The 15,213-nt window shown below is 38.0% G+C and overlaps 1 protein-coding gene across 1 annotated transcript in view; it reads left to right on the forward strand.

Annotated features, from left to right (window-relative positions):
* The first annotated feature begins 314 nt into the window (after positions 1-314).
* grik3 (glutamate ionotropic receptor kainate type subunit 3) overlaps positions 315-15,213 on the forward strand; it is a 258,630-nt gene continuing 243,731 nt past the window's right edge. Inside the window, exon 1 of the mRNA XM_060922177.1 lies at positions 315-501. Within this exon, the coding sequence (XP_060778160.1) occupies positions 327-501 (175 nt within the window). The 5' untranslated portion in view covers positions 315-326. The remainder of the gene's footprint in view (positions 502-15,213) is intronic.

Raw genomic sequence — 15,213 nt, forward strand, 5'->3', positions numbered from 1 at the left:
AGAGAACTGTGCATAGTGTAGGCACAGTCCCCTTCCACGCTGACGCGCTGCTCCTGCTCAGTTGTTGCGGCGCGGTCGGAGACGCTCAGCGGGAGGAGGAGACGGAGGAAGTCCGGAGAGTCGTGCGCGCAGCCTAACTCACTAACTCACGGCTAACGGGCGCGTGGAGAGCGCTGATCTGATCTGATCTGATCTGATCTGAGTTCATCTAATACGAGTTGTGTCAGGACTTGCGCGTCAAGCAGGAGGTGATAGAAAGGTCCCGTCCAATACAATGAGCAAGAGAGCAAGAGAGGTCCTCTCATGACCCCACCAGTGCAATTCTGATGAGCGATTCGGAGACATCTGTGGATTCCCTAAAGAGTGGATCGCACGCGCTGAGAAGCATGAGAAACCCGTGGCGGTGGCCCCGGAGCGCCGTGTTGGAATACTGGACAGCGGTCATGGTGTGCCTTGTTTGGATTCAGTGTTCTTGCGGGATGCCGCATGTCATACGGATAGGTAAGACCACCAAAACAATATTATGCGGAATGGAAACTGACTCTTGCGCAGAGTTTATGTCCTTTGATTAGGGAAAAGCCATCCTTTGTCCAAACCCACTGTTTGAACGTTATTAAATTAATTTAGGCAATTCTTAACACTCAGCTGCCTCCGCTGGTAAGATGGAGTGAATGTTAAACGTGCTTCGTCGATTGACCTGTTAAACAACTGGAACAAAATGGATATGAGTGCAGACTGTGGGGATTATATTGCCTGTGAAATATTAGGCTATTCTGAAATATTGCCTTAAGTCGTATAGAGTCCCATAATGACCATAAATTAACAGATTTGTAAGTCTCTTTTATAAGAGCTCCGAGAAATTCTGTCAATACAAATGTAAATAATTGAATGCATGGTCGAATCAAATTGACGCTCAGATAAAATTGACGCTCAAATATAGCTCAGTTCGAGCAGAAATATATAAACAGCATCGTGTTACTTGGTGAACAAATTCAATTCTACAAAGTTTGGAGCATCTCATTTAAACGCACATCTGAACATAGGTTACTTTTGGGTTTGGAAAGATTTGTATCTTGAATTGTTGTGAGAAAAAGTAGCCACGAATAATTTTTTTTTTTTTAAATGGTGAAATTGCCGACTCGGTTTTGAACACTCAGGAATGATGTGTGTGCAGGTTTTGGCTCAGGACAGCTCAGCAAACACTGGAAGTTAACCTTCAGACACACTTTACACATGAAAACCACACACTCTCTCTTTCCACCTCTCTCTTTTCATCCAGATCTAATTTGTGAGCTAGAACTATTAACATCCTATATACATGACACATGAAAACTACACACACTTCTTACTCTACCAATACACACACACACACACACACACACACACACACACACACACACACACACACACAGAGTTTAGGTTAGATTTATTTTTCCCTTGCTAAACATATCACTTTCATACTTTAATGGGGTGTTACATATATATATATTTTTGATGCAACTAAAATCTTTTTAAATGCTTAATGTGTCTTTTTATTTGTCATTTCTAAACAAACATTATGTCTCCAGTTGTAGTTCAAAACACTTTCATAACCATCCCTTAACCCATATTTTCAGCGTTTCAATTTCTCTAATTCGTGAGTGGTTTGTGTGGCCGGTGTTTGTTTTCTGTGGGAATAATGCACGATATTATGCTGAAGATTTGCGATTTCTATCCCAGCTTACATCTGTAGCCTTTTGTGCTTGCAAATGTGAAAACAGAACCAATTTATCAGCAGATGCTATAGAAGCAGAGTCTGAAGGAGCCTAAAATAGAACCTGACAGCGTTTGTGTTTCAAATGACATCAAGTTGAAGCAAATAGCTTGAAATGAAATTTTACTGCTCTAGTCTTTCTCATGCTCGCTTTTGCAATGCACTCAAATATTAATACACACTATACATGTGTCCATACACATGCACACAATTGTGATGATGCAGCTGTCAAACCTTTCTGTGTATTCTTTGTATTTATGCTCATCAGTAATTTTACCATCTGGGCGTGTTTTATATCTGCGGATTGTGCACGTCTTTAATTGTGTGAGCATATGCATTTGTGTTGAAAATAGTTTTTAAGCTATGCTATACAGAATATTCTAGTCTATATCACAAGAAAGGGTCACCCCATATATATAAAACAAAATTAGTCAAAGATACATGCTTTACACTGAGCTCAGATGCCTTTATGCTCAGGCCACTAGATGGCTCTCTTTGAATTATTGCATAGGTGAAAGGTTTTTCCTTAGTTTTCCTTACAGCATTGTAAAAATGCAAGTGAAATTCATTAACGTGGGTGCTGTCCAAAGAGGGAGGAGGGATGGGCTTGTGTCTCCCCATGAGGTAGCCTAAGCACATCTACACCATCTGTGTAATGGTGGGCATCCAAGGTGGAGTCGCTTCCACTGATTTCACTGTTTTTACAATGTACCTCTTGGAGGCCAGATGGCCAGTCAGTCTCACTCTGCAAGACTGTAAATGTCTGGAGAAGGACTGATTCCCCTGCATTTCTGGGTTATCTGTGCCATTGCCCACTTGCTATTTAAGCAAATCAGAATGTGCTTTTCAAAAGGGCAATGTTTCAGCCACTGCTGCTTAGCTGATTATAATGAATGCACGAGGGAGAATTTGGCATAATGGTTGTACTTTGGGCTGATTTTTTTTTCCTCACTGTAATGCAGTAATACAGCACTGAATATTATTTTCACCTCGCATCATGCATTAAAAAAATAATAACTCCCTTCTATAAAATTGTGGATAATGAAAAAGTTTTTTTTTAATTATACCCAACATGCTTGTACATTCTAATTAGAAAAATATTATTAGTTAATACATTCTAAAAGGTGTAATGATTATATTTATTTATTTATTAGATTTATCAACATCTAAATGTCTCAAGAAATCCTATATTTTAATTTTGTTTTCATAACTGGTATAAGATAAAATAATGAAAGAAGATGTCTCCATAAATCTGAACTGTTTTTTTTTTTTTTTTTTAAAGCACTGTAAATCGCACATTTGCCATTGTCTCATCTTCAGTATATTCAGACGATGGATGAAACTAATTTATGGCCTCTGGCTCTCATTCTATTTCTGAACGAGGGAATTCAGTGCCAGACAAGGATTTATTGGATAATCAATTGCTTTATCTACCTAATACTTCAAGTTCTTCATCATTGTCAGTTAATCAATCCGGCTCATGATTTCATGTCACTTTTGTTTCACTTGCTCCTTTGTTCAGAGCAACAGTTGGATTTCTTGTATTAATTTTGCTCTCATCTTACTTCCAGTTGACCTCCTTTTCTCTTGGCTTTTTTCCTGACAGTACAGTTATTTTAAAAATGACCTGAGCACACTAACTACATTATAATTACTTTAGAACGGGTACAACATAAATGAATATTAAAGCAGCAGTATATGTATAGAACTGCTTTATGTAAGTATACAGTTGTATTTATACAAACACTTAAGCTTTTCTGAAATATTCTGAGCAATGTTTGCTTTTTACCATATCAGATACACCGTAACAGTCTGCAAAATATATTTGGAGAGGAAGGAGACAGTGCTATCTGCAATGAAAATTCATAGAAAATTCTGTAGAATGAATGGAAGTGCTGAAATCATGTTCTCTTATGAATAAATATATAAATAATTAATAATTAATTGTCTCTACAAAATATGTGGCATCCTAAAAGAGTCCTTTCCATGTTGAAATTTTAACCTTTTCATATAAACATCTATAAATTCAAGGTTATTTTAATTAGACTCAGATTTATTATTATTATTATTATTATTATTATTATTATTATTATTATTATTTCAACCATAATAATTTTTTTCTATTATTTTAAAGTATTACTTCTCGAAATTATTACCTTAAAAAAACCTCAGCTCTCAGTAATACATGTATAATAAACAAATTATATAGGCTAATACATATGAATTAATAGTTTAATACCACTTGGCAGAAAAGTGTTTCCTTCTATTTTGATGAGTGGCATGATGGCGCATATGCTTCGCTGACAAGTTGACAGCTGTCAGTGTTAGGTGACTGTTATTCAGACTGAGATTACCGGAACTGTTGTATTCTACATGAAGTCTTTTCTCCTCAGTGGATGATGTGCCAGTATTCTGGCTTGTTGAGCTAACAGTGAGCACAGGAAAACTGTGTTTTAATATTTTTAGTCCTAGCTAAAATGAGCAATAGCAATTGCTAGACAAACCTCCCACATGCTTAAGGCTATGTGTGTCTCAGTAGTAACATAATAAACAGTAGGTTACACAGTAAGATTTAGTGTCTCTTTTTCAATGGTACAAATAGCAGGTAGTTAATATTTGTTTAATATTATTTTTTAATATAGGATATTTTTATATTCATTTTTACATTCATTTTCATGTCTATTGCTGTATGACATTGTGACACTAGAATGTTTTAATTCCTGTTGAATATGTGATTATGCTTCCTTTGGGTATTTTAAGCACTTAAGCACTAAATATGTCAGATCAAGCCTCTCTGAATCAGTGAGTCTTACTCTTAACCCAAGGACATGGACTGAATAAAAAAAAAAAACAGTAAGAAAGACAATCATTCATAAAGAGGCTGACAACAACAGCACCATAAGTTATATCAAATTAAGAAGGCTATCAATTGTTGAGTGGACTATAAATATTTTAATTTCATCTCAATGTAATTTGTGAGCTGACAGAAGCAGGAGTCTGATGAGTCCTCAAGGCAGAAGCAGATTCTGGGTACAGACCGCTGCTGAATGCTAGCCAGTACTCAAACACACTGATGCTTGCTATTCAGGTCTCCGTTATCTCTATCTGGTGAATCACCTTACATACAGCTGAGATGGAGAATAGTGCTCAGACTGGTGTCGGGTGTACACGCGCGCGCACACACACACACACACACACACACACACACACACACACACACGCACACGATTGTAATACATATAATGATAATAATAGTATATACAAAACAGTGTAATAACTTCCAGGCTTCACCGTACATACAGAAGCCGATTATGAGATAGTGCTCCACAGAATGTCTTTGAATATGACTTCAAAGTATATGACTTGAGAGTAATTAAATACCTATTACTTCAAGGAGGATATGTTTCAATTAACTGATTAAAATGTCAGTGTAATCGTGTGGGGAAGCAGACATATTCACTTGGCAGGAATGATCTACTTCTCTGATTTGACAGTTAACATTACTGTTGATGACAACAGTTGTTTTTAAGGTGAGTTAACACAGCTAAACTTAAATCACTGCATATTTTGTGAGAAAAGGTTTACCTAGAACATAATGGATAATTAAATATTATAAGGATCAGTGTGTGATGGCTGGCAGGAGGAGGCATTAAAATTAAAGGCAATTCAAAAACACTGAGATAATCCACTGACACAGTGGGCCTTTCCCCACACTGCAAGCCATGAACTGTTCTCAGAACAGATGGTGTTTTCATATCACGCTACAAAGTGTGTGCTCCAGAGAACAAGGTCGGTGGGGAACATATGCTCTTGGTAATTAAATAAATAATGTGCAAGTGAACCTTGTAGTGATTTAACCATGGATGGCGTCGGAGCAACGAAGATGAAAACCCAGCATTTGGAAGTATGTGAACCTGTGGAGTTCCATTTGTCTCATGCTGGGAAGTTGGGGATGTGTGGGGGAATCCAACAAAGTACCTGTGTGATGGAGTCAGATAATATTGTGCTGTTCCTGTTTTATTCTACCTGCTTGTCTCTGGAGATGGCATGCCATTACAGCTCGATGTGTGCCCTTCTAGATTTGACAGCTCAGGGAAAATTCTTGGGTCGTCAATGTACTTGCTCTCTCTCTCTCTCTCTCTCTCTCTCTCTCTCTCTCGGTTACACACATGCTGTCTTCTATTGTGGCAGGTGCCGCAATAGCAGACAGAATCAAATTTCATGTTCTCTCCATTTGTCTTGATTACGAGCCCCTGTCTCACCCATCTGACTCTAGAGTGGCCTGGCTACTGCATGGAAAGTCAAATACAATTAAAGCAGACAAACAGGGGAAAAATGCTGCTGTCTGATTCTTTAATGGTTACCAGTTACACCAGCATGCACAACAGGCTGTGACAAAGAAATGGGCAAATACAGTGAGTACAACAATACTGCTTTAGCAGTAAATAAACACAAACACACTTAAAAGCTACACATACAAACATAGAGGAAATATTCACTGTGGCTTGGCCTGCGAAAAGTCATGAAAAGGAGAAGACTAGCCAGACGAAGCTGCTGAGCCTCTTATTTAGTTTGTTAATTAGCTCAAACCTTTTGATCCCAATTTTGAAAACCTGCCATGTTGCTGTGCTTGCCTCTTTTGTGTGTTGTGCCTAGCAAGATAAAGTGGAACCTTTTTTTCCTCCTTGCCTTTCAAATAGTGGCATTCAAGGCCTCCCCGTTCATCCTCCCCTCCCCATGCACGCACACACACTCACATCCACAATGAGAAGTGCCTTATCCATCTTCAGACATGGCCAACATCTGCAGAAACCATGCAGTGTTACAATGTAACTCGGTTGTTGCTGTAGTAATACAATAGCAGACCTTTTCCTCCTGCTTAATCAGGCTATGACATAAAGGATTCATTGGTCATGGTTAAGTCCATATTTAACAGTGTGTTAAATAGAGAGTGTGTTTGAGGATGTCAATTGGCTTGCACTGACCTTTTTAGTATCAGTCTTGAACTGGCAGGCATTGTGGTGCATTATGGACCATGCTAATTTTAGGAAAGAAAATTGCATGGTACATTCATAATTCCATTCTTTTTTCACTCTACACCAGACAAGACTGATGTATTTGGATTAAGTGCTAGCTAAAACCTAACCACCTTGCTAAGAATGAAAAGTACATGGAACTTTATATGTAAGGTCTTCTCCTAATTGTTTTCAAAATGATCTGGTGAGATGTATGCAGTTATGACTCTCACCAGTGCAATTGCTCTTGACGAGGGCTTTGGAGGTCAGCGACCACATTTGGAATAGCCTTCAGATTCTCTGGAACAGCACTTTTCTTTACTCTTTATGTCGTTGTCCTTTTTGAGAGCCTGATGTGGAAACTTGCCAGTCTGTGACTCATCAGCTGAGTGAAGTATAACCTCTATGCTTATCAGGATACACAACATGAATCCCTTGTTTGAAAAGCCTGGCATCAGCTGTCAAATGTTATCAAATGCGAGTATGTATTTTAATACTGGAAAACATCAGGCCAGAATCTCAAGTGAAGTAATCAAACATCTTTAGTAACAATATGTTGCTTTAATTGTTGAAGTCTGGGCATTTATTTGTTAGGTGAAATCTGTTTTTAGTTGTGGAGACTCAAATTTTTAGTGATGAAGCAAGAAAGTTATGTCGTTACTCTCATATGTTCTTGTTCATATTTGACTGAGTGCGTTGTACAGTAATTTATTTAAATAGGTGTTGAAGCACTATGAATATCATTACCAGTATCATTTATTTGATGACAAAACGGTCACCATTAAAATGATCTAGAATTTATTGCTGGCTCTGCATTTCCCCTATCTGATATGATAGATACAGGGCTAGAGATAAAATAGTATGAACATGCAATATCATAATTATAGTGACTGAAATTATCATGGTTATCAGTATTATTGTTTAATTGTTAAAATGTGCTGAAAGTGTTCAGAAAGTACTGATACACAAACTGAAATACAGCCCCAGTTCCAAAAAAGTTGGGATTCTGTGTAAAATGTAAATAAAAACAGAATGCAATGATTTGCAAATCTCATAAACACTTTTTTTCACAACAGAACATAGACAACATATCAAATGTTTAAACTGAGACATTTTACTATTTCATGAAAAGTGTTAGCTAATTTTGAATTTGATGGCAGCGCCATGTCTCAAAAAAGTTGGGATGGGGGCAACAAAAGGCTGGAAATGTAAGTGGTACTAAAAAGAAACAGTTGGAGGAACATTTTGCAACTAATTAGGTTAATTGGCAACAGGTCAGTAGCATGATTGGGTATAAAAATAGCTTATTAGAGAGGCAGAGTCTCTCAGAAATAAAGATAGGTAGAGGTTCACAAATCTGTGAAAAACTGCATCTACAAATTGTAGAACAATTTCAGAATAATGTTCCTCAATGTAAAATTGCAAAAAACTTTGAATATATCATCATCTACAGTACATAATATAATCAAAAGATGCAGAGAATCTGGAGAAATCTCTGTGCGCAAGGAACAAGGCCAAAAATAAATACTGGATGCCCGTGACCTTAGGGCCTTCAGGCGGCACTGCATTAAAAGCAGGCATGATTCTGTAATGGAAATCAGTGCATGGGTACAGGAACACTTCCAAAAATCATTGTCTGTGAGCACAGTTCACCGTGCCATCCACAAATGCAGGTTCAAGCTCTATCATGCAAAGAAGACGCCATATGTGAACATGATCCAGAAACACTGCCATCTTCTCTAGGCCAAAGGTAATTTAAAATAGACTCAGGCAAAGTGGAAAACTGTTCTGTGGTCAGATGAATTGAAATTTGAAATTCTTTTTGGAAACCATGGACGCCGTGTCCTCCGGACTAAAAAGGAGAGGGACAATCCACCTTGTTATCAGCGCCCAGTTCAAAAGCTTGCATCTCTGATGGTATGGGTGTGCATTAGCGCCTATGGTACGGGTAGCTTGCACATCTGGAAAGGCACCATCAATGCTGAAAGGTATATACAGGTTTTAGAACAACATATGCTCCCATCCAGACGATGTCTTTTTCCAGGAAGGCCTTGCACATTTCAGCAAGACAATGCTAAACCACATACTGCATCTATTATAACAGCATGGATTTGTAGTAGAAGAGTATGGGTGTTGAACTGGCCTGCCTGCAGTCTAGACCTTTCACCAATTGCAAACATTTGAAACAAAAAAAAACAAAAAATATAATATAAACAAATATAATATATAACAAAGAAAAGCCGTAGTGGTTAACGCTGTCGCCTCACAGCAAGAAGGTCCGGGTTCGAGCCCCATGGCCAGCGAGGGCCTTTCTGTGTGGAGTTTGCATGTTCTCCCCATGTCCGCATGGGTTTCCTCCGGGTGCTCCGGTTTCTCCCACAGTCCAAAGACATGCAGGTTAGGTTAACTGGTGACTCTAAATTGACCATAGGTGTGAATGTGAGTGTGAATGGTTGTTTGTGTCTATGTGTCAGCCCTGTGATGACCTGGCGACTTGTCCAGGGTGTACCCCGCCTTTCGCCCGTAGTCAGCTGGGATAGGCTCCAGCTTGCCTGCGACCCTGTAGAAGGATAAAGCGGCTAGATATAATGAGATGAGATGTGACAAAGAAAAGCCAGGACTGTTGAGCAGATGGAATCCTATATTGGGCAAGAATAGGAAAACATTCTTCTCCCAAAACTCCAGCAACTGTTCTCCTCAGTTCTCAGACATTTACAGACTGTTGCTAAAAGAAGAGGGGATGCTACACAGCACGGGCGATTGCTCTAAGACAACGAGGGAGGCTCAGCCTCCTCTAAAAAAGACGAACATCGTGCAGGATGAATTGCGCTAGGCTTATGTTATAGCCGACCTTATAACATTGCTATTTCAGATCCAGAATCATAGAAATATATGTGCTCAACCCAACTACAGTGCGAAATCATTCCGTTATAACTTTCCCCAGTTCGCCTAATGTGTGTGTGAGTTTTTCCCCCTCGTGACAGCGCGATGCAGCCCAGCCTCAGTGGACTTCAATGGCATTTGGGAGCTATGCGCTTTTCAATCTCAAAATGCAAGACGATTATTGGACAAATACCGCGAAAACGCCCGCCCCACGGACTCCCACGGACTCCCAGCCTCACAGTGGATTTCAATGGCATTTGGGAGCTATGCGCTTTTCAATCTCAAAATGCAAGACGGTTATTAGACAAATACTGCGAAAACGCCCGCCCCACGGACTCCCAGCCTCACAGTGGGAGGGACATGGCAAAGCTTTCCGCGAGGAGACTGGTGATTGGTGAAAGCGGCTGGATGTTTTCTTTGATTGACAGCTCGTTTCAAATATAGACAGGCGGCGGTGAATTTCAGTTCAGTCCCATGCGGATTCGCAAGTGGTGTGGTGTATTGTAAGAGATCAGCTTACGTTTCGATTTCATTCATTACATACGGTTTCTACCAGCTTTTTTAGTTTGTATATATTTTCATTGTAAATAAAGTGTAAATATAGTGTTGTCAAGTTTGCTATCTTAGTTCCAGAAATTTCGTTTATTTAAGTGACTGAACTTGAACTTGAGGGGGCTAGTCAGCTAGCAAGAAAGCTGCGCACGGATGCCAAGCATTGCTGATTTAATTTTGGCGAAGCCATTTGCCAGTCTTCCTTTCAAGGAAAAAATTAAAATTAAAGAGCAGGGTAGACCAACGCCTCAAATTGACTTGGTGAAAAAGGTAGGGAATAATACTCGTTCCTTTCAGCTCTCCTGGTACGAGAAAGTGAATTGGCTAACAGCAAGTGACCCACATCAACAACAGTAAATAGGCTACTTTAGTAATATGTCATGGATGGACCAAAAATATAGAATCTATTTAAAATGTTTATGCTGAGTATATTATATTGGAATATACAGTATATTTTTTCTGGATATGAATTAAACACAGCTACAATTTGGAAAACATTTTTAAACAAAAACACAGCCGAGAACATTTCACACTACAGACCTGGATTAAAAGTGAAGGGTTATCAAAATTGTCAATAAAACATTTCTCAGTCAAAATAAGTAAAATATAGGGAAAGTGTCATTGAATGAAATGTGTGGCACCCAGCTCTATGTTTGGCTCCCCAAGGTCAGTGCTTGTGCCTATTCCAGAACACTCTGCTGTTACTGCTGAGGTTCCTGACAAAGAGCTGCTTTCAATAATGATCAATTTTTAAACAACATGCCACATGCCACAATTTTAAAATATAAAATGTTAAAATATACCCCCCAACACCACCATCATGTATATTGGACAGTAAGCTAATGGGCCAAAAGAACTTGTTATTTCACAGTTTGTGACCCTGCCAACAATCAGCCAGATCAGAGGCAAGAGTATGGGCAAAATTGATGTGTTTTTTCTTTTTTCTTTTAAAATCTGGAAATATCGTAACCGACCAGCCTCCCCTGTTTAAAAGACGACCAGCCGCCACTGCTACACAGTGGTAAACCTGGCCCTGTCCCAACTTTTTTTGAGATGTAATTTAAAATTAGGGGTGTGCAAAATAATCGTCATGACAATGCATCGCGATACTAACTTTCATGATATACTGCATCGATTCTTGACACCAAATATCGATTATTAATTTTAAAAAATGAATAAATAAAATTGTATGAATGGTTGGCGAACATCAGCTAAAAACAAGTAGAATACAACTTCCAGTCCTGTAGATGTCGCCGTGGAGTTTTTGACGCCCGCTGCCTTCATGCCAGTGGCATTTCCAGTGGCGGGCTACTGCGACCTAGACATTCTGCATCGACATCATATGCGACTGCGACTCTGTTTACAAATCTCGCTGGAACAGCGCGCACGACATGCTTGAGCGCTTTTTAGAGCAACAGCCTGCCATCCACGCTGCACTCCTGTCTGCAGAAATACGTAAATCTGAGAAGGACATCTGCACACTCACCGAGTCTGACATAACTGCTGCGGTACTACAACATGCTAAAAGAAATATGCTTAGTGAGTGTATTGTTTCCTAATTTGATGATGCTCCACAAACTATAAATGCATAAGGCATTTAAATATAATGTAAAGTAATGTAAAAAATAATATAATGATGATGATAATTTAATGCACTGAGTAATATAGTATATATATTTTGATATTTATTATTGCCTTGTCCTCCCATACTGCAGGTGCTGCAAAGAAATTGAAAACTGCTGCTATTAGTTTTCTTTTATTATTTTTAGTTTTATAAATCCTATGCAATTTTTGTCATTAGTGTGTCCACTTGTTAAGTATGGAAACAGTAATATTCATTTTAATGGCAACTACCTCCAAAGTCGTTTCAATAAATTCAGTTATGAACTGAGTTGCTCTGAGTTATGCATCAATTGGATACACTATCCAGATTGTACACAGCCACTGGTAATTATGCTCTTTTTTTTTTTTTTTACATTTTCACTGAAGTATGTTGAATATATCGCAATGCATCGCAATAATTCAAGAATCGTGATGCATCGTGATAGTATCGCATCGTAGCATGTGAATCGTGATTCGAATTGAATCGTGACTTCTTTGCCAATACCCACCCCTATTTAAAATTAGCTTTTTTTTTCTTAAAATGGTGCATTTTCTCAGTTTAAACGTTTGATATGTTGTCGATGTTCTATAGTGAAACATATATAGGTTTATGAGATTTGCAAATCTTTGCATTCTGATTTTATTTACATTTTACACAGCATCCCAACTTTTTTGGAATTGGGGTTGTAATTTCACCACATTTTATATTGAAAACTGAAAATAAAATTAGCAGCACTATGCACTTATTGTTTGCATAAACAATAAAATAATGCATGAGGGCTGCCACTAGTGACTATTTTTCTATCACTTAATCTATCAACTATTTTACAGATCAGTTGATTGATCTAAACGATTAATTTTTCCTCTAAAATATCAAATCGACCATTTTATTTAAGTTCAGTTTAGGCCTAATTTAATTTTTAAGCAAGAGAGATTTACTTTTAATTTTTAACTTCTAATTTACTTTTTGAGAGCAAGAGAGAAAGAGGAGAAAAAAGTATAAACACCAAATCAGAAAAAGTTGGGATGGTATTTTGAAATTAAAACTGAAAACAATGTTTTGTAAATAGTCTTTGACCTGTATTACATTCAGACCAACACATCAGTACATTATTTGATGTTTTACCTCATACATTTTATTGCTTTATTTTTTTCTCAGAATAAACACGTCAATTTTGATTCTTGCAACACATTTTTTTTTAAACTTGGGATGGTAAAACATTTACCATTTCATAATGTTGCCATTCCTTCTCATAACACTGAAAAGATGTTTAGGGACTGAATACACCAAATGATGAAGCTTTTCAGGTGTTATTTTGTCCCATTCTTCCTGCAAACAAGTTTTAAGGTATGTAACACCTTACGAGGTTGTCATTGTCATATTTTTCATTTCAAAATTCACCACACATTCTTTACTGGGGACAGAGAGAATAGGAACCCTCTCCTTCCACAGCCATGCCTTTGTAATGTGTGCAAAATGTGGTGTTGCATTATTTTGTTGAACTATCCCTGGAAAAGATGTCCATAAAGATGTCCCACCAAAATTCCTTAAATTATTTAATGATATTAAGCACTATAGAGGATGATATATCCAAATCTCTTCATATCTTTCTTTAAAGAACATTGTTTTTAAACACGTCAATAATTTTCTCACACATTTGTTGATAAAAATCTTTGCTCCTCAAAGACTAGGCCTTTCCTGGATACTGATTTTATATCAAATCCTAATTACAATCACCTGTTGGAAATCACATCATTATTTAATTGTTTTACCTCATTTGCCCTAAACTGCCCCTGTCCCACCTTTTTTTGGAATATGTTGAAGGCCTGAAATGCAGGAATGGATGTATATTCACAAATGAAATTAAGTTGACCAGACAAAACATGAAATATCTTGGCTTCATACTGTTTGCAATGAAATACAAGTCAAAGTAAATTCAGAAATCACTGCTTTCTTTTTTTATTTGCATTTTCCATATTATCCCCACTTTTTCTGATTTGGGGTTGTATATATATATTACATGGTTATGATTCACAAGCAAAAAGTACCCAAATTTATCAAAACCAATTCATCAATATCCTCACAAGTGACATATTGATTTCTCATCTCATCTCATTATCTCTAGCCACTTTATCCTGTTCTACAGGGTCGCAGGCAAGCTGGAGCCTATCCCAACTGACTACGGGCGAAAGGCGGGGTACACCCTGGACAAGTCGCCAGGTCATCACAGGGCTGACACATAGACACAGACAACCATTCACACTCACATTCACACCTACGGTCAATTTAGAGTCAACAGTTAACCTAACCTGCATGTCTTTGGGCTGTGGGGGAAACCGGAGCACCCGGAGGAAACCCACGTGGACACGGGGTGAACATGCAAACTCTGCACAGAAAGGCCCTCGCCGGCCACGGGGCTCAAACCCGGACCTTCTTGCTGTGAGGCGACAGCGCTAACCACTACACCACCGTGCCGCCCACATATTGATTTATTATTTTAATTATTATTCTGATCGCAATTATTCAGATGTTATCTATTGTATTTATGGCATTCCCTACACAAAGAAATATGTTTAAAATAATGGCAGTAATAAAATAATTAGACAAGGTACATGTCCCAAGAAGCCCAATGCACATGAAGACACACACTATTATCATCAATGAATGTAGAATCAGCCCAAATTCTAGCCTAAACATTTTCTCAAACACTTATTCAGTGGAAATTATAAGATAGCAGGCAGATGTCTTTATAGCTTTAATAATGAGTGCATTTAGCATCTACAAGGACAATATATATATATATATATATATATAAAATGGCATGCCATTCAGGAAATTAACCTTTGAATATATTGAATGAAACCCTGAATATATGGAATGAAACTTTGAATATATGGAATGAAGCTTTGTATTCTGCCCCCGCTCCCACAGCTCGGCAGATAGACAACAGGTCCCAAGAAAAAGTCTGACTCAGAGGAGAGTATTAGAGTATATTGAGAAACACTGTTAAACTCGACAAACAAAATTTACAAATTACTTTTATATACAGAAAATACCATTATACAAATATGCGTTAGCTTCCAGCTAATGTTAATGGCAAAATTAATATATGCTAATGCTAACATTCGCCGTGATCGGTGAATGCACAAGCATAGATTTAGACTTAGACAGACTTTAATGATCCACGAGGGAAATGACTTTGTCACCGTAGCTTCGTTGCACATAAAAGAAGTAAACACTAATAAAACCACAAGCATTCGCCAGAGTGTTAACAATGTCCTTATTGTTTAAAATAGCCGCAACCAAATCCCGAGCCGACTGACTCATTTTTGCTGCAGGACGGCGGCAGTGCCTTCATGACATCAGCCAAGTTTCATTCAATATATTCAAAGTTTCATTCAAAATTG

The sequence above is a fragment of the Neoarius graeffei genome, chromosome 5 (assembly GCF_027579695.1).
Source record: "Neoarius graeffei isolate fNeoGra1 chromosome 5, fNeoGra1.pri, whole genome shotgun sequence".
In the NCBI taxonomy this organism is placed as follows: Eukaryota; Metazoa; Chordata; class Actinopteri; order Siluriformes; family Ariidae; genus Neoarius; species Neoarius graeffei.